Raw genomic sequence first — 24,556 nt, 5'->3', positions numbered from 1 at the left:
GCTCCCTTCGGGGGTCTGATTTTCATCTGTAGCACTGGTCATGCCAAGGGCACAAGGCAGGAAGGAATCAGTCCTGGACCCCCAGCTCAGCCTTGACAGGAGGGGAACAGAGGGAGGGAGGACAATATGTGTGTCTGCGAGCTGTAGGAAAAATCCAAGGCAGGGGTTAGACAAGGACTGCGGGTAACTCACTCCAGCCCCCAACCACATGCTGCAAAACCCGGTGCTCTTGCCTGTTTCAGAATTTCAGCATCTGTGAGGCGTTGAATGGGGTAGTGGCTGCCTGGAAACCAGATTCCTGGCTTCCTGGCAGGAACACATGTTGTATTTGGATTGAAAAGGCCATTTTTCCTTTCTGCTGTGTGCATGTGAACGTGTGTGCATGTGTAGATGTGTACGTGCCCGTGCACGAGAGCTGGCCTGTGTCTGGCATGCACCTGGGTCTCCATGTGCAAACAGTTCAGGGCTGGCATGTGCGTGCCTCCATCTCCGTGTGATTTGTACCGCGTGTGGCGATGAGGATTTGGTAGAGGAGAACCAGTCTCCTGTTTTCCCATATGGGATCCGTCAGCAAGCCCGCGTGTTATAGGTGTCTGGGCCCATGAGGAGAACATGGGATGTAAGCGTATACCTATGGCATCAGATAATTAGGTGTTGGCTCCATCACCAAGAGGCTGTTATCCCCATCAGCTTTGTGGGGACGAGGCTGTTCTTGGGCATGAGAATAGGTTTTGCTGGTCCCGCTATACACTTTTACTCAGTCTCCCAGCCAAGGGTGGCCCACCTGCCAGCTTTCGGGTACGGGATGCACCCCTAGAAAAGGAACGGGGAGCACAGTGACCGAATTTGCAGCCTTGGTCTCATTAGCTCCAAGACCTTACAATCAAGCAAAGAGTACGTGACGGTGATGACACCGCCTTGCATTTGCTTAGTACTTTCTTAAGTGCCTTCACCTGCCTTTTTCATTCAGCTAACAAGCAAAGACTTCTTGCAGATGTGGCCACTGTAAGGTCGGATCTTAACAAACGGCACCGCGAAACAGAGGAAAGCTTCAAGTGAGCTTTATTAGGGAGCGCTCCCGGGCGAGGTTCACTGGTGTGAGAGAAAGGGGCCAGAGAAGTCGCGCCTGGGCGAGGGTTGGGCAAGATTTTATAGGGGAAGAAGGGAAAGGGGTGTGGTGAATCTGGGAGGGCGCAGGGTATTCCTTATTTGGTGGTCTCTTCGGGTATCGTGGCAATATCTGGTTGCCGGTTGCATCAGTCTTGGGACAGTTAGTCCCGCCCCTCGAAAGGCGGGAAGGCTGGGCCGGGTTCAAAGTCCCCAGGTCAGTTCCTGGAACTGGGTGGTCCGGAATGTCTCCAGGGCAGTTTCTGGAACTGGGTGGTCCCGAGAATTTCGTTCTGATGCAACCTGTGAATCTGATTGTGTTCCCCTGCCTCAGGCCACTTGGCCTTACAGCCACTGCTGGGAACAGGTGGGCCACGGGGGTGATGTTATTCCTACTTCTGTCACGTAATTTGTTGGATGAGAACCAGAACTGGAATTCAGGGCCCCCCCCGCACCCGTGCTGAGAGCTTCCGCACCCCTCCTCTGGGAGTGTCTGCTAGCACCTGTCCGTCCGCGATGCACCCCTGAGAAGGTGCCGTGTACGTGCACTTCATCCAGGATCCCATGGGAGGCCCTGAGGCCCTCTCTGAGATGCGACTGCTCTCCCTACAGAGTGGCGACAAGGAAGCGGGGCGAGGATGATCCTGCAGGATGAAGACATCACCACCAAGATTGAGAACGACTGGAAGAGACTGAACACCCTGGCGCATTACCAGGTGAGGTGACCGTGGAGTGGAGAGGGGCTAGCGAACTGGGCAGCCAGGTCCCTGGGAGTCTCAGTCCTTGAATAGCAGGGCTGCCCTGAGGCTCTTACCAAGCCCTAAATCCACTTCTTCACCAGCACTGCACGTGCCCTTAGCGACCCGAAAACATGGCCCCCAGCCAAGAAACCCTGACCTCCTTGGAGATAGTTGCCAGGTGCATGCTTCCCACAGGGCATAGGCACAGACCCTGTGGTACCCGGAGTTTAAGGCTGGGTGCTCCCCCAGGGAAGCACCAAGACAGAGGGTGCTGGTGAGAAGCTCTTGCCAGAGTTGCTCCAAGAGTGAACCCCAACATAGACTACGATTCTGTATTCAGATCTGTCGTGCTGCGTCAAAGGAAAGCTGACAGCCTCCTTGGTCCCCTGGTTCTCGGTGAGGCACTGATTGCCCCTGAGGACCACGTTCATCCTGGCTTGTCCTGATTTCCTGGGGTGGCAGAGTTTCTGTGTCCAGGCCCTCACCTGCCTTTTCCCGGTAGGTGCCGGATGGCTCTGTGGTGGCTTTAGTGTCCAAGCAGGTGACAGCCTACAATGCCGTGAACAACTCCACCGTCTCCAGGACCTCGGCAAGTAAATACGGTGAGTTCACTGAATCATTCTGGGGAGGAGAGGATGCCCTGAGCAGCTGTTGTCATTGCTGGCAGCACTGCTGGAAGGCAGCAGATGCCCGGGATGGGGCACGGGGGTGGGGAGTGGCGGGGTGGGGGGAGTCAGGCAGGCTGGCCACCAGAGAGGAACTCTGGCCTGGAAAGGAGGCTTCTGGTTCCGGGCAGGGGCTCTGATGCAGGCGCAGGACCTTCATCCTCAAAAACAAGAAGAAAGTCTAACCTTCCTGAGCATCGTACAGTCTCTAAGATGCTTTCACACTCGTGATAACTCTTTATCAAACGCCAGGTTCATAATAATCAGTGGATTAAATAATTATTATTTCCCCCTCTTATGCAGATTAGCAAATTATAACTCAGATGCACAGAGGCTAGATGACGTGTAAAGGTCACACGCTATGAAGCAGTGGAGGGAAGGTACAGACCCAGGTTTCTGCTCCTCGGGGTGGGGAAAAGGGCGCCGGATGTGGGCTGGAAGCCTGGAGTGCCTTCTTACCAGCAAAACGGGGATTGCAAAAACTACCAACTTCACGGGATGGTTCTGGAAATATATAGAAGACAACATAGAACGGTGCCTGCACAGCGGGGCTTGCCTCTTCTTTTCCCGCTCAACACTCATCTCACCACACCTCACGTTTCAGCAATTAAGTGGGAGGAGCTGGTCCAGGCAAGAGGGGCGGATGAAGGTACACAAGTGACAGGGCGATCACTAAGCTGGTCAGCTGTCGTCTGGGGAGACAGGATCCCTGCTCTTTCCTTGGTACTCAGCTGGCTGCACAGAGCACACCCTGAGACTTGAGAGCTCTCACAAGGAAAGCGTAAAAAAAGGACAAGCTTCTATTTTTACAAATTGAGTAACAAGGGCTGGAGATGCAAGTGCAGGAGGGAGGGGAATCCGAGTGGGTGGAGGAGCCACAGAGAGTTTCCGGAGGTGGTGGGAGAGCGCCCCAGATTCAGGAATGGACGGCGGTGAGGCAAAGTGACAGCGCCTGCAAATGCAGGAAGGATCGGAGTTGGCCTTGGCTGGAGCCGAGGTGTGTCGTGAGTGATGGGCCGGAAGGCTGGGTGGCCTTACCCGCGTGGGGTCCTTGCATTGGCAGAAAACATGATCCGGTACACGGGCAGCCCTGACAGCCTCCGCTCACGCACACCCATGATCACCCCTGACCTGGAGAGTGGCGTCAAGATGTGGCACCTGGTGAAGAACCACGAGCACGGGGACCAGAAGGAGGGTGACCGGGGGAGCAAGATGGTGTCTGAAATCTATCTGACACGACTGCTGGCCACTAAGGTATGGGACTTCAGACAGGGTGCGGGGCACCTGTGGGTTATGGGATGGGACTGCCTCACCTCACAGAAATGCCACAGTTGGCAAATCCGTAGCACCTCTGCTGGTGCCCCCTCTCTCATCCATTCATGCACACGCTGCTGGTCAGCGCCGGTCTCTTTCCCAGCACAGAGCCTCAGAATCCTTCTCAACCCGGTGCTGCAGCCAACCCCACCCGTACATCCGAGCTGGCATGCCGTCAGAAGTTTTGATTCCGTCCCTTCTCTTGCCCTCGCTCAAACAGAGAGACACTAACCACGTGTATTCATAGTCTTCTGCCACGCCTAACGGAAGAATGACTATTTCTCTGGGGTGTCGTGATGGGAATTGGGGCTCCATCATTGACTTTCCAGGCACCGTTTTTAATCCTGGTTCACGGATCCAGTATGGGTGGGGTTGGCTGCAGCAGTGGGTTGAGAAGGATTCTGAGGCTCTGTGCTGGGAAAGAGACCGGCACTGGCCAGCAGCGTGTGCGTGAGTGGATGAGAGGGGGCACCAGCAGAGATGCTAGGGACTTGCCAGCTGTGGCATTTCTCTGAGGTGAGGCAGTCCCATCCCAGTTAGTCCCTCACTCCCGAGACTGGCCTCGGCTCTGCTCTCTGCAGAGGCAAATGAGTAACTGTGCATTAGCCGGCGTGAATAATGCCTAAACAGAACCGGCAGATTGTGTTTGTCTGCTCTGACTGAGTGAGTTGTTCATTAGCATTTGTGAAAAGTGCTAAAATAACACCATCAAAGGGTGTTAAACCAAACCGAGTTGTTGGCAGAGGAAGGCTTCCTTAGGTCCAGTTATCGGTGTTGTATCTATTTTCTATGTGCCGGGGAAATGTAAAGCTGCTCGAGACAGATGCAGGGGGGCAGGGGGAGGGTGCAGATTTCACATAGGCACTTGCAGGATTTCACCCAAGCAGGGGTGGCTGTGCGCTGTCCTCCCTTCCGCCCGCCATCTGGGAGGCCAGTCGATCTCAAAACCCAGCCTCAGGGCTTCCCTGATGGCGCAGTGGTTGAGAGTCCGCCTGCCGATGCAGGGGACACGGGTTTCTGCCCCGGTCCGGGAGGATCCCACGTGCCGCGGAGTGGCTGGGCCCGTGAGCCATGGCCGCTGAGCCTGCGCGACCGGAGCCTGTGCTCCGCAAGGGGAGCGGCCACAACAGTGAGAGGCCTGCGTACCGCAAAAAAAAAAAAAAAAAAAAAAAAAACCCAGCCTCAGAGCTCACGGGGCAGGCGAGCTGTGTCTGAACTTGCGCCCTCCTCCGCAGGGCACACTGCAGAAGTTTGTGGACGACCTCTTCGAGACCATCTTCAGCACGGCGCACCGCGGCTCCGCCCTGCCCCTGGCGATCAAGTACATGTTTGACTTTCTGGATGAACAGGCGGACAAACACGGCATCCACGACCCGCACGTCCGCCACACCTGGAAGAGCAACTGGTGAGTGAGGGGCGAGCAGAGGATGAATCAGGAGAGGCCAGCCTGGAGTCCATGAGCTCAGGCGGGCCTCAGGCCTTGCAGAGGGGGAGAGGGGCTGGGGTCCACCTTCCCAGCAGGGACTCTAAGCAGGTGCTCTCCTGGGGCCTTCATCTCCTCCCTGATTATTTGTGTGCTCACTTCCTCTCCCTTCCCTCTAGTCAAATCATCCTTCGTTCCTATCAGTCAGTAAACATTTAACCAATTTAATGAGCAAAAATGAACATGCCAGATGTGGCAGCCAGGTGGCTCTCACATCCAGGTCCCTCCCCTGTGCCTGACACTATGTTAGACCCTGAGGCTTCTGCCCTCCGTGGGCTGACAGTCACGGGTAAGAGACAGGAGGGCAGCTGTTCGGACAGAGAGGCACATGCGACAGTAGGGGATGCATGTGTGCAGCTAGCTGGATTGTAGAGGGGCAGCATCTCACGGTGACTCTTAAGTGGAGTTTGAAGCACGTCTAGGAGTGACCTAGGTGAACGAGGAGAGTTTCCATTCTATTGAAGAAGTGGTCTTCCCTTTCCACAAACCCCCTTCCCAAACTCCCTTTGGGGAAGGGACCGTCCCATAACTACTGTGTCTTTGAGACGAGGAGATCCTCTAAGTCCTAAATGACCCTCTGGGTGTCTCACCATGGTCCCCTCTCTCCTTTAACATATATATCATCCTTTCCCTTCATTTGTGTGTCAGCTGTGTTTTAGTCTGAGACTGCAAGGTCAGACATCAGTATTCAGCTCTTGTGATGGAACCTTGCAGAAAGCTGGGACTCAATAAATATTGATGAAGATGCAGGGCCAAGACGGCCTCTTCTTGAGAGTTCTACCTGGGATAAAGCTGCCTTATATTTGACCCCTTCAGTTCCAGAATCCCCTCCCAGTAGTTTTACACGGTCCCTGTCCTGGGGTGCTCTTCCCTAGAACATTCTTGCAAAGCAGCACGAGCCTGCTGCCCGGCACCCACCAACTGCTAGGACTGACATGGCACCAGGGCTCAGCCAGGTGCCCTGACAACCAGCCCCAAACCCCAAACCAAAACCTAGATTTAGGCAGGAGTCAGCCTGTGGCACTGAAACGTTATTTAATGTAGGATGCTCTGGCTTCTCCTCTCTTTCACCTGAAGCATAGCGCATCGCTACTAAAATTGGGAAATCAGGCAGGTACAGAGCTTTGGGCCACAGAGCTGCAGAGTAGGATTTGCTCCCACAGTAGCTCTGGGTGAGAGAGGATCCTGCACCGTGGAGCTCTTGCAACTCTCTCTGAAATAAGACTCTCCGACTCTGGATTCCCCATCTAGCACAGTACACTGGGTGAAGGCTGTTCTCTCCTCTGAAAGGCCTGCAGGTCTTGTCCCTCCCAGTGCCTGCCTCTAGGTAAGATTGCATTGCGTTCTGCCCATCTTTTTAGCATGACTCTGCAGAGCTGTTCTGCCCATCTTTTTAGCATGACTCTGCAGAGCTGTTCCAAGGGCATGCCCCTGATCTACCCAGTCTGCTTCTCTCTGCCACCAGGTCTTCCTACTTACCACCCCAGTTGAATGTCTGCAGCCTTCAGAATTCAAGGAGTGCCCTGCCCAGACCTTATCCAGGTGCTGGGAGAGCTGGTATTTCCAAAACATCCCCCCTTGATCTTGTAGCCCTTTACAAGTACATCCCCCTGAAATGGTATCATCTAAACCATTTGTTTTCAGCTCATACCTCCCACTGGGGTAAGGTAAGGGCACCTCCAACGATGAGATGCCATAAAGTTCTTGGAGGGAGGGCAGAACCTTCTTTCCTGCCCGCTCTTCCAAGTGCCAGGTGTTACCGTAACAAGCTCCAGTGTCAGGGAAGGAAAGCCCAGGCAGTAGACAGCAGTACCAGCTCTCACCAGAGGACACACTCCCCTGACCCTGATCGTGGCCGCCTGGGCAAGACGAAGTTAGTCCAGGAATTATGAAGTCTGCATATTGACTTAAGAGTTAATTGTCCCTGATTGAAAAGAGATTGTTTCTTTATTCCTAGCCAAAGTTGTTAGCTCACCCTCTCCCCTACTACCTTCCTCCACATTCCCCTGCCTTTTCTCTTTTAAATAAACCTCCTACTCATTTAGCCTGAGTGGCTGCAATCAGCCAGAGATTAGTGCCACCGCTAACGTTAATAATATGCAAAAATTTCATTAGGCAGGAGCTGCTGTGGTTTCCCTGTTTGATTTGCCTGTCAGCACAACTGGCTGAAGGAAGGGGAGTGTTGGGGAGAAACAACCATGCAGCAAATATGGGCTCCCAGAGTCCCTTTCCAGGTGGGACTTCCGGAAACGGGCAGCTGTAGACCGGAGATTTCATCAGCTGGGCAGCCGGGAGTCCTTCATCCGGGGCTCTGAGCCCAGCTCTCATGGTCTCCCCTGGGCAGTTGCAGTGACCCTGACTTTCCCCTGAGTGTCAGAACTTTCTGTACCGTCCCTTTATTTCCTCTTCTGGATTTCCCAGGATGAAACAAGTGCATCTTACCATTGTTAGACCTCGCTGCTGCCCGCACTGCACGCTTTGTGGGAACGTAATAAATACTTGTTGACTGACTGGCAGTCTTGAGTATGAGGCCCTGCTGTATTTTAGCCTTTGTTGTATGTACGTGCTGGCTGCTGGGAGATACAACAAATATAGAAATCTTGTTCTTGCTGGATTGAAATCATGTAATTCAAAAGAATTTAAGTTGTAAGAGGCAAGCCAAACACACGCAAACATTGTAACTATTATTACCGACCTTGAGGACGGCAGCCAAGCAACAGCAGAGCATCAGGGCACATAGCAGGAGGGGACGGTGTGGAGGCAGAGGGAGGGAGATGCGTGGTCTCTGGCTGGGTGCCACCCCATTTCCTGACCTGCGTCTCCGCAGGCTGGACGGAAGCCACGGAATCTGAGAGCCAGCAGAGTAGTCAAAAGGGGCAGGTGGGCAGGTTTTGCCCCATGCCTCGGGACCCTTTCTAGCGACAGACAGGTGGCTCCGGTAGCAGACGGCGCCGCAGGTTCCATCTCCTCTTTGTCTTTGGCTCACTCCCCTTCGGCAGTACCTTCCTCTCCTCTTCCTTCAGCTTTTCATCTGCATCTCTAACACTGAGACCATTAAGTGTCGTCCTCTCTGGGAAGGCTTTCCAGATAATGCCCCTCTGGGTAGACTTGCTCACACCTCCCTGGCTCCCACACTGGACCCCACCCATCCTTCAGGTCCAACACCCAAAGTTCGTGATTGCACGTCTGACATCACCACGAGCCCAGCGGTATGCAGACTTCTGCAGGACAGGGGATGGGTCTTATTCACACTGGACCCCCAGTTGCTAGCATAGCTCCTGGTATACAGCAGATGCTAACTGGAAGAAAGTGAGGGGAAGGAGGGAACACAACGGGGCAGGTGACAGGCCAGGAGTGGGGTCTGTTCAGCCTGCCCGCTTAGGGGTGGGAATCAGTTAGCGCCACTTGGAACTGTTCAGTGCCAGGGCTCTCACCATGTAGGAATAAGCCCATACGACCAGGCAGGAAGGGCGTGGCTTCTTCCAGTCATACAGTAGAGGGCAGAGAATAAGATACAAAGCCCAGGTTCCAGGCTATTTAAGGTTTGCCAACCAGACATGCCTTGCATCTGTGGCATAGGGGGCAGACAGTGGAACAGAGAGTCAGAAATTCCATTATCTAGTACCTGTCATGGCTGCCTCGGACCCCAAAGCCTTGTGTTCTCAGGGCAGATGGTGAGTCCTGTGGTCCAGGCTGGGCGTCGAGCCCTCCAGTGCCCATCAACGCCGTATCTCTGAACAGATTGTTCAAGCTTGCTGATCTCCACGTCCCCGGAAAGTGAACTGATGACATAGAGAAGGCCCCTCAGAACCCTTGCTTCCCAGCCTTTTCTCTTTCTCCAGGGAACTCTCTAAGTCAATGTACAGTGCCCCCTGCCCCCCAGCTCCCTTGACCATCTGCCTCTTCCCCCCACACAGCCTGCCGCTGAGGTTTTGGGTCAACATGATCAAGAACCCCCAGTTTGTGTTTGACATCCACAAGAGCAGCATCACTGACGCCTGCCTGTCGGTGGTGGCCCAGACCTTCATGGACTCCTGTTCCACGTCAGAGCACCGGCTGGGCAAGGACTCCCCCTCCAACAAGCTGCTCTACGCCAAGGACATCCCCAGCTACAAGAACTGGGTGGAGAGGTGAGTGCTGGGCCGGGGAGCCCAGGTCGGCCCCGGGCCGCAGCAGGCAACTTCCTTGGTGGAGGTGGGACCCCTTCCTTCCCCTCCGCAATGGGCAGGGCTTGCAGACTGGTCCCGCACGAAGCCCCAGCCTGCAGTGGTGACACCCACAGCCCACGGACCCAGTACTGTCAGCTGAAACAAGAATGGGACATGGCTAGACGTTGCCACTGCGCTCTGCTCCCCTGCATGGAGGGCCCAGCTCTTTCTAGGCCCAGGAAGGAAATGGAGTTCCCTGCTCTGATGCCCACCAAAAAACGAAAAAAAAAAAAAAAGAAAGACTCCAAGGGACCGAATAGCATCCTGCCACAGGCGGGCTGGAGGCCTGTCCCCATCTGCCCCTGTCCATCTGGCAGTTCTTCCAGGGGCCTGTGGGGACGTCCTTGTCACACTGAACAGCTTCGCACAGTCCCAGTCCCCTGACTCTCAGCACGATGAACTCTTGATGCCTGGGCCCTTACGGTGCCTTCCCAGCCACAGTGGCCCTACCCTAATCCAGTCTCAGCCGTGCACCTGTGACGGGAGGGCCACCTGTACGCTGTGCAGCTGGGTTCCTCTTGGTACAAAGCTCACTCACGGTAAAGAACATTCATGGCTTGTCTGGGCTGTATCAGCTCCATATGCCAAGCGCCTGAGCTAAACAACCAGCTGAAAGTCTATTTATTCATCACAGTAGCTCCGGAATATAAGAGGACAGGCTTTAGAACCTCATTTTGTGCCCATGAAGGTGAAGAACTATACGTACAGAATGGTTGAGTAATCAGTCCAAGATGACTTAAGTGGCCAAGAGAAAAGCAGATCCCCAAATGTAGCTGACTCCCAAATCTCTTTTCTACAATTTATGATCCTTTTAGACAGGGCTTTTGCCAACCCATATGGTGTCTGTGTGAATTAAGGCAGGTGCCCCTTCCTACCAGACGATGTGGCCCCACGCCAGGATGCCTGGTTTGTTGAGTGACAGGCTAGCCGTCAGTCCTAGCTCACCCTCTCAACCAAGCACCTTTGTGCAGTGCACAACCTGCACACCTCTACATGGCGGCCTTGAGTTTAGAGTCCCTCTCTCTTCTAAGTAGCTTAAAGATAGGAAACCTGGCTGGAAACTCAGATTTGGTGCTTTTTTTGAAGAGTCAGAGACCAGAAATTGTTCTTGACTGAGACAAAATGAACAATATTGTTTCACCCATGGAAGCGAGACAGTCTCCATCTTTGTAGTTGAAAATTGACTTCCCTTTTTACAGAGGGAATAACCGCGAGTGGGGTGGGATCCTGGCCACCCCAGTAACATGGTTCTGCTGGAAGAATTGCATTTTGTTTTCCCCCTCCCTCTGTTCTTTGATATCTCCCCCACCCCTTCCTTCTGGTACATGTGGTGGGCTTCCAGCCTCGGCTGTCAGAGAGACAGCTCACTCTTTTGTCCTCGTATCTGATTACGTCTGAGTTACCAAAGAGGCTCTTACCTCCCCCTGCGTCGACAGTGGCTCATTCTTCTGACAGCAGAGCCGCCAGGAGGAGCAAGCTCTCCTGTGTGGTCAGCTGGCTCTTCAGCAGAGAGAGAGAAGAAAGAGGCAGCAGCTGGGCTCTGGTTATCCCTGTCCCAGTGCAGTGTCACTGCAATGGGACCTCAGGCAGGGAGGGAGAAAGCCGGGATGTGAAGGGCTGGGAGCATTTATGAAACAACTGTGTAGAGGATACTTCCCCAGAATGGCCCGGTTAGTCAGGGCTAATGGTCTCCCTTTCACGTGGTGCTAAATGAGATTCGTGCCACACAGCTGCTATAGCTCACAAGTAACCCCAGTCCATCTGGTTATTTTTAGGAGTGCCTTGATGGTCTCCATTTCTTATCCCGCCCGTTTCTTAACAACCAAAGGCACTCTCAGGAAAGTCATCTCTCACTTGCTTGGGGTCCCAAATCATTTCTCCTCCCCATCTGGGATGAGGGTACAAAGACAGAGGGGTTGGGAAATAGCACAGCTAGGTCTGGAGATCAAGCCTAGAGTGCTTCTTCCCTCGGTGGTGAGTGGATCAGTTCCAGTCTCCCTTCCCGAGGAGGCTGGCCTCTGAGCTTGTCTGCTGCTGGGAAATGAAGTCCGGCAGCACAGAGCTTGCTCAGGACCCACAGCCAGCCTGCTCGCCCACCTTGGCCTGCCGAGGGCACGGGCAGCCTCCAGTTCAGAAGAACGATGGTAGAAGGCCCTTTTCTTGTGGCCAGGGCTTGCCCACTTCTGATTTCGATGTTCAGTTGCTATGAGCGTGCAGACAGCACACACAGGGCCCAGGCTCACCGCCTCAGTGCTGTAGAGCATGCCCTGCGCGCATCTGGGGGAGGGCCTGCTGTCCTCACCGCTGAGAAACAGGGTTTATTCTGGTGGCCCTCTCTATAGGGGGGTGGGAAGCATACGGCTTCAGGAGTCCTCACTAACTCTGTTGGTTGAGCAGCCCAAGTCACTCTATCATACCTAAGCAGGCTTTACCTCCTAGAAGTTCTTCATTCACCCATCCCCCCACCATCCCCTCCCATTCTCCCACTCATCCTCCCATCCCACATCCCTCCCATCCTTCTGCTTATCCTCTCATCCATCCTCCATCCCATTCCCGCCTCCAAATACCTTGCAATGCTTGCGGTTGGTGGCCTCACTGCAGACTCCCAGTCTTTGCTGCCTCCATTCCAAGTATTAGGGGTTTTGCTTACGGCCACATCTAGTAAAAGGGAGAAGAATCTCTTGGTTCCGCGGTAGCAACCAACTGCTACCCTCATCTTAGCAGAACTCAACAGTGTTGTCACCAGACTGGTGTGTCATGATCAGCAGAAATTTCTATTTCACTGTCAACAGCAGTAACGGTTTCATGTTAGAGTGGTTGCCTCTCATTTTAAATTGGAATTAACCCCGTGGCAACGGCAGCCTCCCTCACCTGCAGGCACAGGTTTTCCACATAGCAGTGAATGGAATGGAGCCACAGTCGGGCCCCTGGGAATTGGACCGCGGCATGCCACTCGCTGGGATGCCATCTCTCACCTGTGTCACACACGAAACAGGCTAAGAATCTTAAATATTTAAAAATGCCTCCTAAAGAAGCCATCCATTCCAAATATAAAACTTGTGACAGTTCACCCTGGGAGCAATACTGGAGGTGAAGTATGGACATCTCATTAACTTACTCATCCATGGGTCATTTATGGTGTCCATCGTGGGCGCACTGGACGCTCGGGATGGATTAGACTTGATCCTTCCCTTGCGGCCCTCATCATGGTCAAGGAGGACACACAGGCCCTCAGCAAGCCCCGTCAGCTCTGGGGGCTCAGGGAGCAACGTCCTGATTCTCCTGGGCCTGGGGAGGTCAGTGAATGGACACAGAGGGAAAGACTTTTATGCAGGAGCTTGAAAAGTAAGTATCTATACATCAGAGCCTTGGGCTCTAAATGTCCTTCACGTCTGCACCTTCATCCTTGAGGTGTTTGAAGGGATGAGGATACTTTGTTCTTCTCTAAGAGTCCAGGGCATTGGAGACCACCTTCTCAATCACTGGGGCCATCCTAAAGGCAGAGATGGGGTGCCCACCATCACACACTGGGTGCATCTCACAGAAGCACATGATTGTAAAACACTGCAGACTGGGCAACAGCAGAGAATCCGGCTCTCTGGGGCCCTGCAGCTCCTGAGGACCAGCATCAGGACCACAGTGGGGCTGGCATCCCACCTGGTTCCCTTCTGGAGAAGGGCTCGCCTGCAGGAGGACATCCCAAGGGAGCAAGTTCAAGCATAGGCGCCCAGGCTGACCTTTCCCTTCCTCACGGCACAGCTAGCTGATAAGAGCCCTCGTGTGAAGTTCATTAATGGGACATAATTGCATTCTTCACAATCAATAAGGCTGCTCAGCGGCAGAGCCCAGCGCAGAGCCCCAGCACAGCAGGCGCTCGAGAGGAAGCAGCTGTGCACACCGTGCAGCGATGCCCAGAGCAGCAGGGCCACTGTCAGGCTCAAGGGGTGCTGGCCAGGGAGTGGGGCTGGGCAGAGCCCTGGAGAGGACCAGGGAGAGGTCGAGGCAAGGGCAGCAGAGACCTGCAGGGGGGATGGGCCCACTTAGCTCCAGGCAGGGCTTGGGGTGAGGATGGGCCGAATGTCAGCAGACCTCAAGCCCCACACTCCTCTAGGACGTCAGACTGCCCAGAGCCACTCAGCTCAGCCATTTAGAACTTGCTGAAGGTGAGGACGTGCGGTCGATCCACTCGTAGGCTTGTGTGTGGCACCGACGTGCACTGGTCCCATCCAGCGCCCTCTGCACACAGGCAGCAGAGGAGGGGCGGGTTGCCCCGTGCAGACCTGACCTCACTATGAGCGGGAATCACGCAGAGCACGTCCAGGCCGGCTGCCCTCATGACTGCAGGTGAGGAGTTAGACCCCTGCCCTCCCACACTCCCCTCTCAACCCCACCTCACACCCTCTCCCCTCTCTTTCTCACACAGACTCATTTTCTGTATATCCTCTTTGGAGCAAAGGACTGGGCTTTTAGTGCGGTAAAGGCAGGCCATTGCGAAGGGACAGAGTGCCGGGCGACTGCTGTTTCCCGTGAAGACAGTGGTCCCTAACCTGGGCTCGGAGGCCCCTCACAACCATTAAGGTCGCAGTAGGAGGCCTCATGCTATTTGCAGAAAGCCTGACAGAGCCGTCCACCTACCCGTAAGGTTTCAGGAGCAGGTAACGGGAAGGGCAGGAGTCTTTGCTTCTGATGATGATCACGTCCCATCGGGATCCTGGGGTTTTCCTCGCGGTCAGTAGGTCTGGCTGTCGGTGGTGACAGAGTGAAACTGTCTGGAGGAAACTCTGGGCCCAGCCATGTTACCAGAGCTACATCTGGCCACTGGCTGTGACACAGAAGTGAGAGGCTTGTTTGTTCCTATTTCCTCCCCCCATACGACCTGTGGACGTGACCCTTTGCCGGACAAATGTATTTGCTCACTAGGCATGGAGTCGCGAGGGGACGATGGCACAAATCTCCTTCGGAGTGTCGAGGTTGGGGCCACCACTGACGCCCTGGTTCTCTGCTATCAAAGGGAACATTGCATTTTTTGCCTTCCAGAAATAGAGGCAATGCATCGAGTCTCTCCCTGGAACTTTAGCACCTGGGATGTCATTACCTGGAACCCTGGGGACCCTAAAGATGTTTTGGGGTGGGATTCAGGCCTGGAAGAGAGTGGGCTCTTGTGGGATGGAACAGAGGAACCAAAATGAAACAGGACAAGGAGCTGAGGGGCCCAAGGGCTCTGGAGACGAGGGAGGGCGAGGGAAGAGAGGACCCCACACTGAAATAACATTGTGAAGAAAGGAAGTCCAAATGAGCCGGAGGCAGGCCGGCCTCCGTGCAGGGCTGCGGCTCCAGTAGGGCGGCCAGCCCGCCCCCTGCCAATCCTTGCCGGCCTGGGGATGCCCTGGCGCAAACTGACCTGTCGTTCACGCAGGCCCTTGAGCATGACGCTGGAGTAGCGCACGAGTGCCACCTCTGCTCGTCTGCCACCCAGCTCCTGGGCACCTAGGGGCAGAGGTGAAGGTGGGCACAGGACTGAGAGATTCGTGGTCAGCATGGTAAGGGATGCGGAGGGAGAGATGCAGGGCTGAGGTCCAGGGTGAGAACAAACCAGAGCCTCTGACAATACTCCCTCCACTCACCTGATCAAGCCTTGAGTTCTGGGAACCCAAGGCCTGTCATTGTCACCTGCACCTTCCCAGGTGAGAGTGACTCTCCGAAAACTTTGTTCCCCAGCTGCCTCACTTGCCTCACCCTAGTCCCCGCCCTGGTGACTGTCCCCGCCACCCTCCTCTGTTCTAAGCTCCCAGGCTCGGGCATTCACCGTGGGCTGAGCTGGGACACCACAAGGACTCCCGGGTGTGCTGCCCCACGGCCCTGATGCTCCCCCGCCTTTGCAGGTGCCTGGTCTCTTTCCCGTAGCCCACAGCCGAAAGCACCTGTCTTGGGGGGCACCAGGGCCCTTCAGTTCCTCATTAGGAAATGACACAACTCCCCTCTGGTGGGAGAGTTGGGGGTTGCTGCATAAAATGTCAAACTTCAGAAATCAAAAATGTAAATGTTGGCATCTAATTAACCAGTTGACAGGAGTGCACAGCTGCAAGTGACAGTGACTGATTGCCTTCTGCCAGCCTCTCCCTGCAAGTGGCCCCCAGCCCCACCCTTCTCCTGGCTAACCTCAGAGAGGGGGGCATCAGGGCAGGGCAACTGCCTAGAAGAGCCTTCAGGCCCCATGGAGGGGATGTCTTGCGTCTGTGGGAGGGGGAGTTAGAAGGACACACAAGGCAGACTGGACCACTCTTCCGGGAGCCGGGAACAAAGCCAGTGCAGGCGATAGTCACTCCTTCCTCCTGTCCCCACCCTGTCCACCCTCTGATAGTGTCTGGGTCACCCTCCGAACCCGCTGGCCCCAGACCCGGCGCTGGGAGTTTCCATCTCTCCTCTGCCCCGCACGCACGGTTCCTCACTCTCGTGCCTCGGCAGGTATTACTCGGACATCGGGAAGATGCCGGCCATCAGTGACCAGGACATGAACGCCTACCTGGCTGAGCAGTCCCGGATGCACATGAACGAGTTCAACACCATGAGCGCGCTCTCCGAGATCTTCTCCTACGTGGGCAAGTACAGCGAGGAGGTGAGCCCTGCCCTGCTCGGGGCCCGCTGGGAAGGACTGGGGCAGAGACCCAGAAATTCCTGCCCGGAGCAGCCTCTGTCAGACACACCCCTCCCCCACGTCTGCTGGGGAAACTCTACCACCCAGGACTTGAGGGCTGTGCTCTAAAGACAGGGATGCTAGAAACATACCAGTCTGTCAGTTCTACCTTAATCCCTGTTCTTTTCAGATATATAGATCAAGTATCTCTTTTGTTTTTTTCTCTTTATTTTTTCTTCCCTGCTGTTCCCTCTCCTTGATTTTTTCCCTTTCTCTCTCTGATCTAATTATCTTTGAGCAAATAGTTCCCCACTTCCATGGGCAGGTCATAAGGAAAAGAAAAGAACAGAATAGAATAGAAAACAAGATGATAGGGTAGGAGAGAATCAGAACAGAATACAGACCAGAGCAGGATGGAGTCTATTTTTAGTTGCTGCATTCCCTAGTTAGGAAACTTCATCTGGGGTCATTGCCCCTGCAGACACTGCCTTCTTTCTGGCCAGCACAGAGGTGCCCATGGTTTTCTTGGTCATACCGGTATAGACCAGGTAGGTTCAGAATCCAGGCTCCCCATGTCTGAGCAGCAGCATATCTGCCTTGTGAGTGGAAGATAGTAACAGGAGCTGAAGCCAGGGCCCCAGGTTCTCTGCTTCCTCCCAGCCTCACTCCTGAGGGAGGGTCTAGGAACTCTGGATTAAGGAAGGAGCCCCAGCAGGGCCCAGGGCCTGGTGTCCACAGGCCATGAGCAGTATAATGCTGTGAACTTCAAGTGCAGGGAAAGTCAGTGGTGGGTCCTCTAGGGGAGGGACCCCAAAGCCAGCCTACGGGCCAGTGCTAATCCAGGGCAGTTTCCACCTGTCTGTGGCCGCGTGACAAGTGAGGACGATGTACAGTAGGCCAATATGAGTGCCACTGTCTCATCTTGGAAAGGCCTGTCCCTTAGTCTGAAAGTTCGTCTACGGTTAGTATTAAAACGTCCCACCTTTATGAAATGTTGGGGCCAGTCACTGGTGGTCCTCGGCCAGCTAAGAAGTTGGCAACTCGCTTGGTCTCCCCAATTAAAAATTTATTAACTGGGCCAGGACGTCCAAAGCTCTGGGACCCTCCCTTCAAGCCTTCAGCCTCCTCTCCCCTCCCTGCTCCCTCAGACCCCAGGACCCGTAGAGAGCAGCCCTGCTGTCACGTGCCCCTGCTGGAGCCAGCATTGTGTGATGGGCGCTCCCGTGTCACGTGACTTTATCCCCTCTCCTGGAGCAGCCCGAGAGGGAGTCACACGTCCCATCTCATTGTACACATGAGGAAATGAGGGCTCAGAGAGGTTACATGTTTTGCCCCACATCACCCGGCCAGAAACTGGTAGAGCCCTTGTTCAATCCTACAGCTCCTGAGTCTGACCCAGCTTCAAATACATATTCCTTCATGTGTCCACAATTGCTCTGTCACCGTCCTCTGCCACCCATGTAATCTCAGCAAAGGCTGTGTAGACACTGTCTGTCAGGTGTCAATGACCAGTAAAGCTTAAGACATAACTCTCCGAGGGATACTGGTTTCTTAACAGGCAAAGGGGAGCCAAATAACTTGCTAAATGTGGAATTTCAGGCCTTGGGTTGTGGACGAGGAAGACGTTCCTTTTTCACGGTGCGGGGGTGGTGGTGGTGGAATGTCTTGATATCGTGAAATCATAGTCACCCCGAGACAGCACCATACTTCCCACTGGGCATGGACCTGTTTGCTGTCTAACCTCTAGGTAACTGCAGCAGCCTGGCACAGGTGTCTTCTGCCCACTCCCAGCTGTCTTCCGTGGGCAGTGAAATGTACACGTGTTCAGACATGCTGGTGCGTGCGCTGGCATCCTGCACTCACTGACACCTGGGTGCCCACGCGTTTGTCCCCTATACCCGAGGGCTGCCCCGCACCTCGCCACCCGGTCACCCAGGCTGTGTGCCTTCCCTGCCACCTCGTGTGGGCCACTTCACCTGCACACATCCTCCCAGACCCTCTGACCACGCCCCCTGTCTGTTGTACCCTAAGAACACAGACACACACACGCAAACTAGTGACCGCCCCGTTCTTGGCTTTTCAACAGATCCTTGGACCTCTGGACCACGATGACCAGTGTGGGAAGCAGAAACTGGCCTACAAACTAGAACAAGTCATAACCCTCATGAGCTTAGACAGCTGAGAACCGTCCTTCCAGGCACCCCCTGGAGGGAGGGACACACCAAGCCGTGCCTCAGTCTAGATTATCATCTTTACCAAGTGCAAGTTCCGACTGGCGCCAGCAGCATCCCGCGAGCAGCGCTATCTCCCTCTCTCTCTCTCTGCCTGTTTCTATCTCCCTCTCCTTCCTGGATCCCCTCTTGCAGTTGCTCTACCAACATGATTGAGCCAAGCCACTGACCCTCAGTTAGTCCAGGATGCCCCCCCCCCCGTGAGGGACCTGGTGACCAGAAGACGTCAGAGGGGGCCCTCTTTGCCCGCTGACCCCAAGCATCAGCAGCAGGGCCCGAATATGGATGAGGATGAAGGATGTTTCTGTACTGCTACTTCACCTTCCACGTTTTGATAGCCCCGCATTGAGCCGAACGTTGGCCTGCGGACGAGGCAGTGAGCTCTGTATTACCTTCACTGGGAAGACGTCTCCTGGCCCAGGTTTCCATCTCCAGGGGGTCTGTCAGTGGCATGGTCCCTCTGCAACTGTGAGAAGAAAGGCTGCGCCTCCTGCGTGTGGCTGGAGTGGGGAGCGTGACGCATCGTGGGGTGCCTCGCAGGCTGTCTCCCACTTGTTGGGTTGGCATCCAGAGGCCTTTTGGTTCCCTTCCAATCTTCTTGGAGCCTTTCCAAGTGCCCATAGGGCCCTGCCTGCCCAGTCTCCTCCCGGCCTGTGGAAAACCAGACAGGAGAAAGAAGAGCAGTTACAGCCCACTGTGGAGATCCTCCCAACCTCCCAATCTGGCTCACAGCGGCAGGAACGTAACACGTAGAGGGAGAGAAGAAGAGAGCTGCATCCACCCTGGAAGCAGAATTGGCTGTTTTCCATTTGCCTCCACGTGCTAACGAATCATCATGGGTCTGATCCCTTGCAGATCCCCGAGTGCCGTCTAGAGGACACACCTCCATCCTCCTTGGTCATCGCTCATCAGGGGTCAAGGTAAAATGCCGAGTGCACCTGGGAGATTCTACCTCCAGCTCTCTCGGTGGCTCCCATCCCCACTATCCTTCCTGAGAACTCTGTAGAAAGTTGGGGCAGACAGCCTCGCCCCGGCTCCCTGCAGAACCTGGTGCCGTTGCAGATGCAGATGACTTTGTCTCTGGACTGTTCAGACCTCCTTGGGAATTATTTCATCAACATCTCAGCTGTCTCTTTAGTCACTCTCCTCCCTCAGCTCTTTGGCAGTCATCATGGAAAGAAACACACTCAAGCACAGCCTCGCAGAGACAAGCCAAAATGCCAGCCCAGCTCAGTCCCGGGTTTGTCGTGTTTGGGAAGGAGCGAAGAATCAAGAGGAAGGACCTGGCTGCAAAAGGGAGGAGGGACGTACAGCTGACCTTGGCTCTGGCGTCTGTTCCTCCATCTGTCCTTCCATCCACGGATACATCATTTTAGCCAGCCAGACGAATGTGTGCTCAGACATGTGTCCTAGGTGAGCAGGGGCTATAGTGAGAGACTGTCTGACGGAGGATCGTGGAAACCTATAACCTTGAAGGGACCTTAGACACCATCTCCATCTGTGGTCCAGTCTCCGCCATAGACTCGCCCGGCAGCCCTGGTGTGGAGTTGTACACCACTCTGGGAGGCAAGCAGCGGCAGCATCTCAGGTGGGGTTGGGGACAAGGTTCCACAGTCCCGTCTTCACTCCCCGAGCATCAGACATCCTCCCCTGCAATCCACTCCACAGGGGCCCCACGTGGAAACAGGAAGGAACCACACCATTTCCAGCAACATCTGTGGAGCACCCTGTGCTTAAAGAATGCTAGCCCCTTTAGATATGAGTACGTGTGTGTGTGTGATCTCATGTGCACAGGCACATGTGTGTGTGTGTGTGTGTGTGTGTGTGTGTGTGTGTGTGTGTGTGTCTGCCCCAGGAGTAGGCAGAGAGCTCAGAAAGCTTTCCTGTCCTATCAGGGGGATTTGAAGCATCTCCCTTCTCTGCCCTTGCTCACCATTCATTCTGCAACTTCGGGACATTTCAACACTTGTTTTCTGTGCTGAGTGCAGAGGGGTGAGGTCACCTCTCCGTAGGAAATCAGGGTGGTCAGTGGCCAAGGGGATCCTGGACAGGACTGGAGGCCGGGCCGTGGTGACGCAGAGCAGGACAAATGATGGGCAAAATACAAGTAACCTAAAGGACAGGAAGAGGAGAATGAGAAAATATGCATGTCAAGGGGGAAAAGCATAACCAAAGGTTTTGGCAAATGAAGTGGCAGGTGAAGAAGCATGGAATTTCTACCCTTGATCATTTGATTTCCTCCCCAGAAGCCACAAGCCCTGGCAGGCCAGGAAGGAAGCAAGCCGGAGGAGGGCTGAGGAGGCACCTGGGCCGCTAAAATATTTTTGCACATGTGAAGGGGTTGGGGAGAAGGAAGACACAAACATATTTAACACAGATGTGCTGAATGGAAGCTGAGTGTAAGTATGTGTGTATGAGTGTGTTTTGAATTATTTTTTAAGTTTTGCACAGTTAGAGAAAAAAAATGAACAAGTAGGAAAAAGACTGTTATCATGGTTCTGCTGAAGCTTTTCTTTTTTTACCGGATTATTATTATTGTTTCGTTGTCGGTACAAATTTTCTTCCCCACGTCTTTGTTGTAAGAGAAACTTCAGTCACCTCGGGAGAAACGTCAGGAAGAAAGAGGGGAGGCGGGCGGACAAGTTTCCACGCCCTCCGCGTCTCTCCTGGGGGAGGGGTTTGGGGCGGGTTCTGTTTTAATTGGTGGGGTGGGTTGTCGGGTGGGTTGTTTCTGGCGCTTTGTTTGCCCAAAGTCTCTGTGACCTGCTGGGGGGGGATGGAGAAATAGGATCGAATTTCGCAGCGTCACAACCCATCTTCCCCATAAGAGCTCTTTTTCCTTTTACTGTTTGTTTTCCATTTCTTTCATTTGGATTCTTGGCGCACGTGTGATACGTTTCAAAGTAAAGACAAGGCGGCGTTGTCAAAAAGCCTCTCTTCCCCCCATCTTCTTTCCACACCTCCCCTTGGAATGCCCAACCTCCTCCTGGCAGGCCAGAGACCCCATGCTGGCCAGTATGTACCAGAGAAGGGCCTTGGGCAGACTGGGTCCTCTGGAAGGGAAGTCTCTTCAAGGCCCCGCCCCGTGTCACAGTTAATGTTCAGGGTCACAGTTCTGTTTAAGGTGGGACCTTTATCTGACTCCTTGAATTGTGGGCACAGAGCAGGGGAGAAAAGGCCATGTCTCCTCACCTCCCTTTCATCCCATCTCTTTCACTCTTTCAACCCCTTGAAACCACCAGGGTCCAAAATGGTACCAGCAGATCACACAGTCGAAATACCTGACCTAGGTGAGGTAAGGAGTCTCAATGTTGAAGTGAGATGGGATGGCGGGTAAGGAGTCTCAATGTTGAAGTGAGATGGGATGGCGCCGGGAGTGGCAAGGGGGAGGGAGAACTTTACGACATCCTGAATCTAAAAGAATGGGAGAGAGAGGCTGGGAAAGTTAACTGCAGGCTGGTCATCTCTCCCGCAAGCACAAGTCTCCCCCAGGTCTGGGCTTTGCCATTCTCTGTCCTTCCTTGGAAGGAGAAACCCTGGCATTTCTTGGTTAACTGCCAATGGTACCTTTAAGTGAAGTCGGCTGTTGTGTCGGTTACTTCCTCAGGAAAACATGTTTTTCTTGCCTCCTGCTTTCAGGGTGGTTTGGAAGTCAGGGACCCAGGATAACCTGAGCGTCCCATAGGCCAACCGTGATGTGCACACCCAGAGCCCTAGAGCCTCCCTCGTGAGCCCGTGGGCCAGTGAGTGAGGCCAGAGATGCTAGAAAGAGAGAAATCAGTTTAAACAAATCCCGACGTTTGAGGCAGACTGTCCCGGACCGTGCCCAAGCAGCGGCGGGCGTGAGGTCTCTGACCTTGGCCCTGCAGGCCCAGCTCTCACCTCCCAGGCCGGGAGCAGTGTCGACATACTATCCCAGCACCACACCCCCTTCCCTCACCCCAGGTCCTCGTGCTCTTGTCCCCTTTGCATGCCTAGCTCCCGAGTGCCCCTCCCCCCTTGCCTACCTCCCGCACGCACGCGTAGCCTCTGCCCCAAGACCCCATAGCCACTAAGTTCAGGAGCTGTTCAGCCCCCGGAGGACAGCTCCGCCCTCAGTCCAGCCCCCTGGGACCGCCCTAGCCCCATCCAGCCCTCCAAAGCTGCCTCGCCCCGCGAGCGCTCTCGGGGCTCCCTGGCCCAGCCAGGGCCGGTGGGCCCCCATCAGAGGAGCCACAGCAGTGATTTCCCAAATGGCCTCCATTCTATAAGGCAAGTCCTGCTGATGTTTCCAGAGCCCTAAACAACCCTCGCTCTCACCTAAAAGGGAAAAGCTCCTTATCCCATCCGTCTCAGCTCTTAGGACAAAGGGGCACTTCCTTTGGCCTCACAGGATGCGAAGTCAAATACTTAACGAACGCAGTGAAGGCTACGGTTAATTACTGTTAATCAAAAACAGAGAGCCGTGGAGGGAGACAAGCTTTGGCCCTGGACCACGGCCCTTCCAGGAACTGGCCCCGCCAATGAGAACCGCAGCGCGGGCATCTGAGAGGCGAGCCCATGAATGAAAAGCGTCCAGGTACCAGAGTCCCCACTGTGCCCCCAGCAGACCCGCCCCGGGCAGATCCCACCTCCTTCCTGGCCCTTCCTCCTGCTTCTAGTTCACGTCCTCAAGAACCTTCTCTCAGCCCCTCACTTTCCCTGTCAGCTCTCAGGATAGACCACTAAGCCCCCCTCCCATCCCTCAGCCCTTCCCTTTGTCTTTAAGCTGTAGGTTGGCTGTTTATTTGGGGTCTGTAGTTGTTTATTTTTTGTTTGTATTTTAAGGATTTGAGATTAAGGAGGGAGCCCAGGCGTGGATGTGAAGTCCAAATACTGGGGTGGGGCGGGGGGAACACAAAACTCTTTATCTGTGACTTCCAAGGGGATGAGGAGAAACTGGAGACCGGAGGACAGGGGGGCTCCCCCTGTTGTTAAAGAAATGGGTCAGGACATCCCCAGGCGTGGCCATGCCGGGGGAGCAGGCCTCCGTGGCTGCCAACATTCCTGGCGCTTCCCTTGGCTGGCTGGAGCCCCGCCGCGCTACCCCTGCCCCTCCTGCCTCTGCCGCCGACCCCACAGGCATAGCAAACGAGTCATCTTACAGACTGGGAGGCTGAGGGACAGCCACAGGGGACGCCCGAGAGGCAGCTCCTGGGAGGCTGACGCTCCGCTCCGGAGCCTCTGGAAAACTGAATGACCCCGCCTCCCACCCGGAAAGGAATCTCTGCAGTAAAAGTTCATTCAAGAGAGAGCTTTTTTAAACTACAAATCTTTGATCCCCAATAAAATTATTTATTATTAGGGGGAGTATCCAGCTTTTATAAAATGTAAAGGATGCTTTGGTTGTAAAAGTAATACATACTCATTAGAGTCCCAATTAAATTCCTTGAGTAGGCAGGTGACTACTCTAAACCAGAACAAAACAAAATCCCTATGAATAAGAAGAGATTTCTGTTTGTACTAGCAGAGACTGAGCTGGGCCAGGGTGGGGAAGGCCCGGTGACCTTGATCAGGCGAGCCCCACCTTCCCTCCACTCTACCCTCTTTCGCTTCTCTCTGGGCCGCCCCTGGTGTTGCTGAATCCTACAGCTTCCCCCAAACAGCAGGGAGACCCTGTTAGGGACTGGTTGTGGAGGGACCCCTCTCCCGAGAAGGCAGACGCTCACGGCAAATAGGTCTGTGCAGCTCATCTTCCCCCAGTTTCCTTATCTGGAATTAGAACTTCTTTTGTTGGTATCTTTGATCTTACCACTCAAGCACATTTTGGAAGGGCTCCCTTACAAGAGTAGAACTCCAAACAGAGGATACGGTTAAAGAGCAATGCAAAGGACACTTAAGAAACTGAGACACCACTTTACCAAACAGGACTATTGAACGCAATACAGGTGGACAACTTAGAAGGTGTATGTGTCCATGTGTGTTCTCCTTCCCCGATGTTCCTGTCAGCTTGTTTTGGCCTGTTAAACCTTCCGTTCTTTAAAAAGAAAAGCTAGTTTACCTCAAAGAATCTTGTTTCCATTTGGAAACCATGACTTTGTGTTTTAGGGTGGATGACTCTCCCCCGCATCACTCCCTGCCTGGGCCTGGCATCCGTGAGGCCAGAGGTCCTGGCTTAGTCATGAGTTGGCTGCACTGACCAAGAACAAGAACCCC

General features: G+C 54.3%; 1 protein-coding gene and 1 long non-coding RNA gene across 2 annotated transcripts in view; one reads left to right on the top strand and one right to left on the bottom strand.

The window, feature by feature from the left end:
• The window catches only part of LOC132514357 (plexin-A4), a gene marked incomplete at its 5' end in the record, with an annotated part of 100,028 nt that extends 79,564 nt beyond the window's left edge, over positions 1-20,464 (top strand). The window contains 7 exons of the mRNA XM_060138975.1: positions 1,720-1,823; positions 2,350-2,449; positions 3,576-3,766; positions 5,062-5,231; positions 9,227-9,439; positions 15,983-16,133; positions 18,238-20,464. Coding sequence (XP_059994958.1) covers positions 1,720-1,823; positions 2,350-2,449; positions 3,576-3,766; positions 5,062-5,231; positions 9,227-9,439; positions 15,983-16,133; positions 18,238-18,333 — 1,025 coding nt within the window. The remainder of the gene's footprint in view (positions 1-1,719; positions 1,824-2,349; positions 2,450-3,575; positions 3,767-5,061; positions 5,232-9,226; positions 9,440-15,982; positions 16,134-18,237) is intronic.
• On the bottom strand, positions 12,122-15,006 carry LOC132514356 (uncharacterized). Its single transcript, XR_009538758.1, has 3 exons — positions 14,919-15,006; positions 14,153-14,259; positions 12,122-12,175 (listed from the first exon to the last, which is right to left on the bottom strand). It is a non-coding gene; the product is annotated as an uncharacterized LOC132514356 (long non-coding RNA).
• Positions 20,465-24,556: the final 4,092 nt, after the last annotated feature.

The sequence above is a fragment of the Lagenorhynchus albirostris genome, unplaced genomic scaffold (genome assembly GCF_949774975.1).
Source record: "Lagenorhynchus albirostris unplaced genomic scaffold, mLagAlb1.1 scaffold_336, whole genome shotgun sequence".
NCBI classification, from domain to species: domain Eukaryota; kingdom Metazoa; phylum Chordata; class Mammalia; order Artiodactyla; family Delphinidae; genus Lagenorhynchus; species Lagenorhynchus albirostris.
Note: the sequence above shows the minus strand (reverse complement) of the source record. Positions and strands in the feature narration are given on the sequence as shown.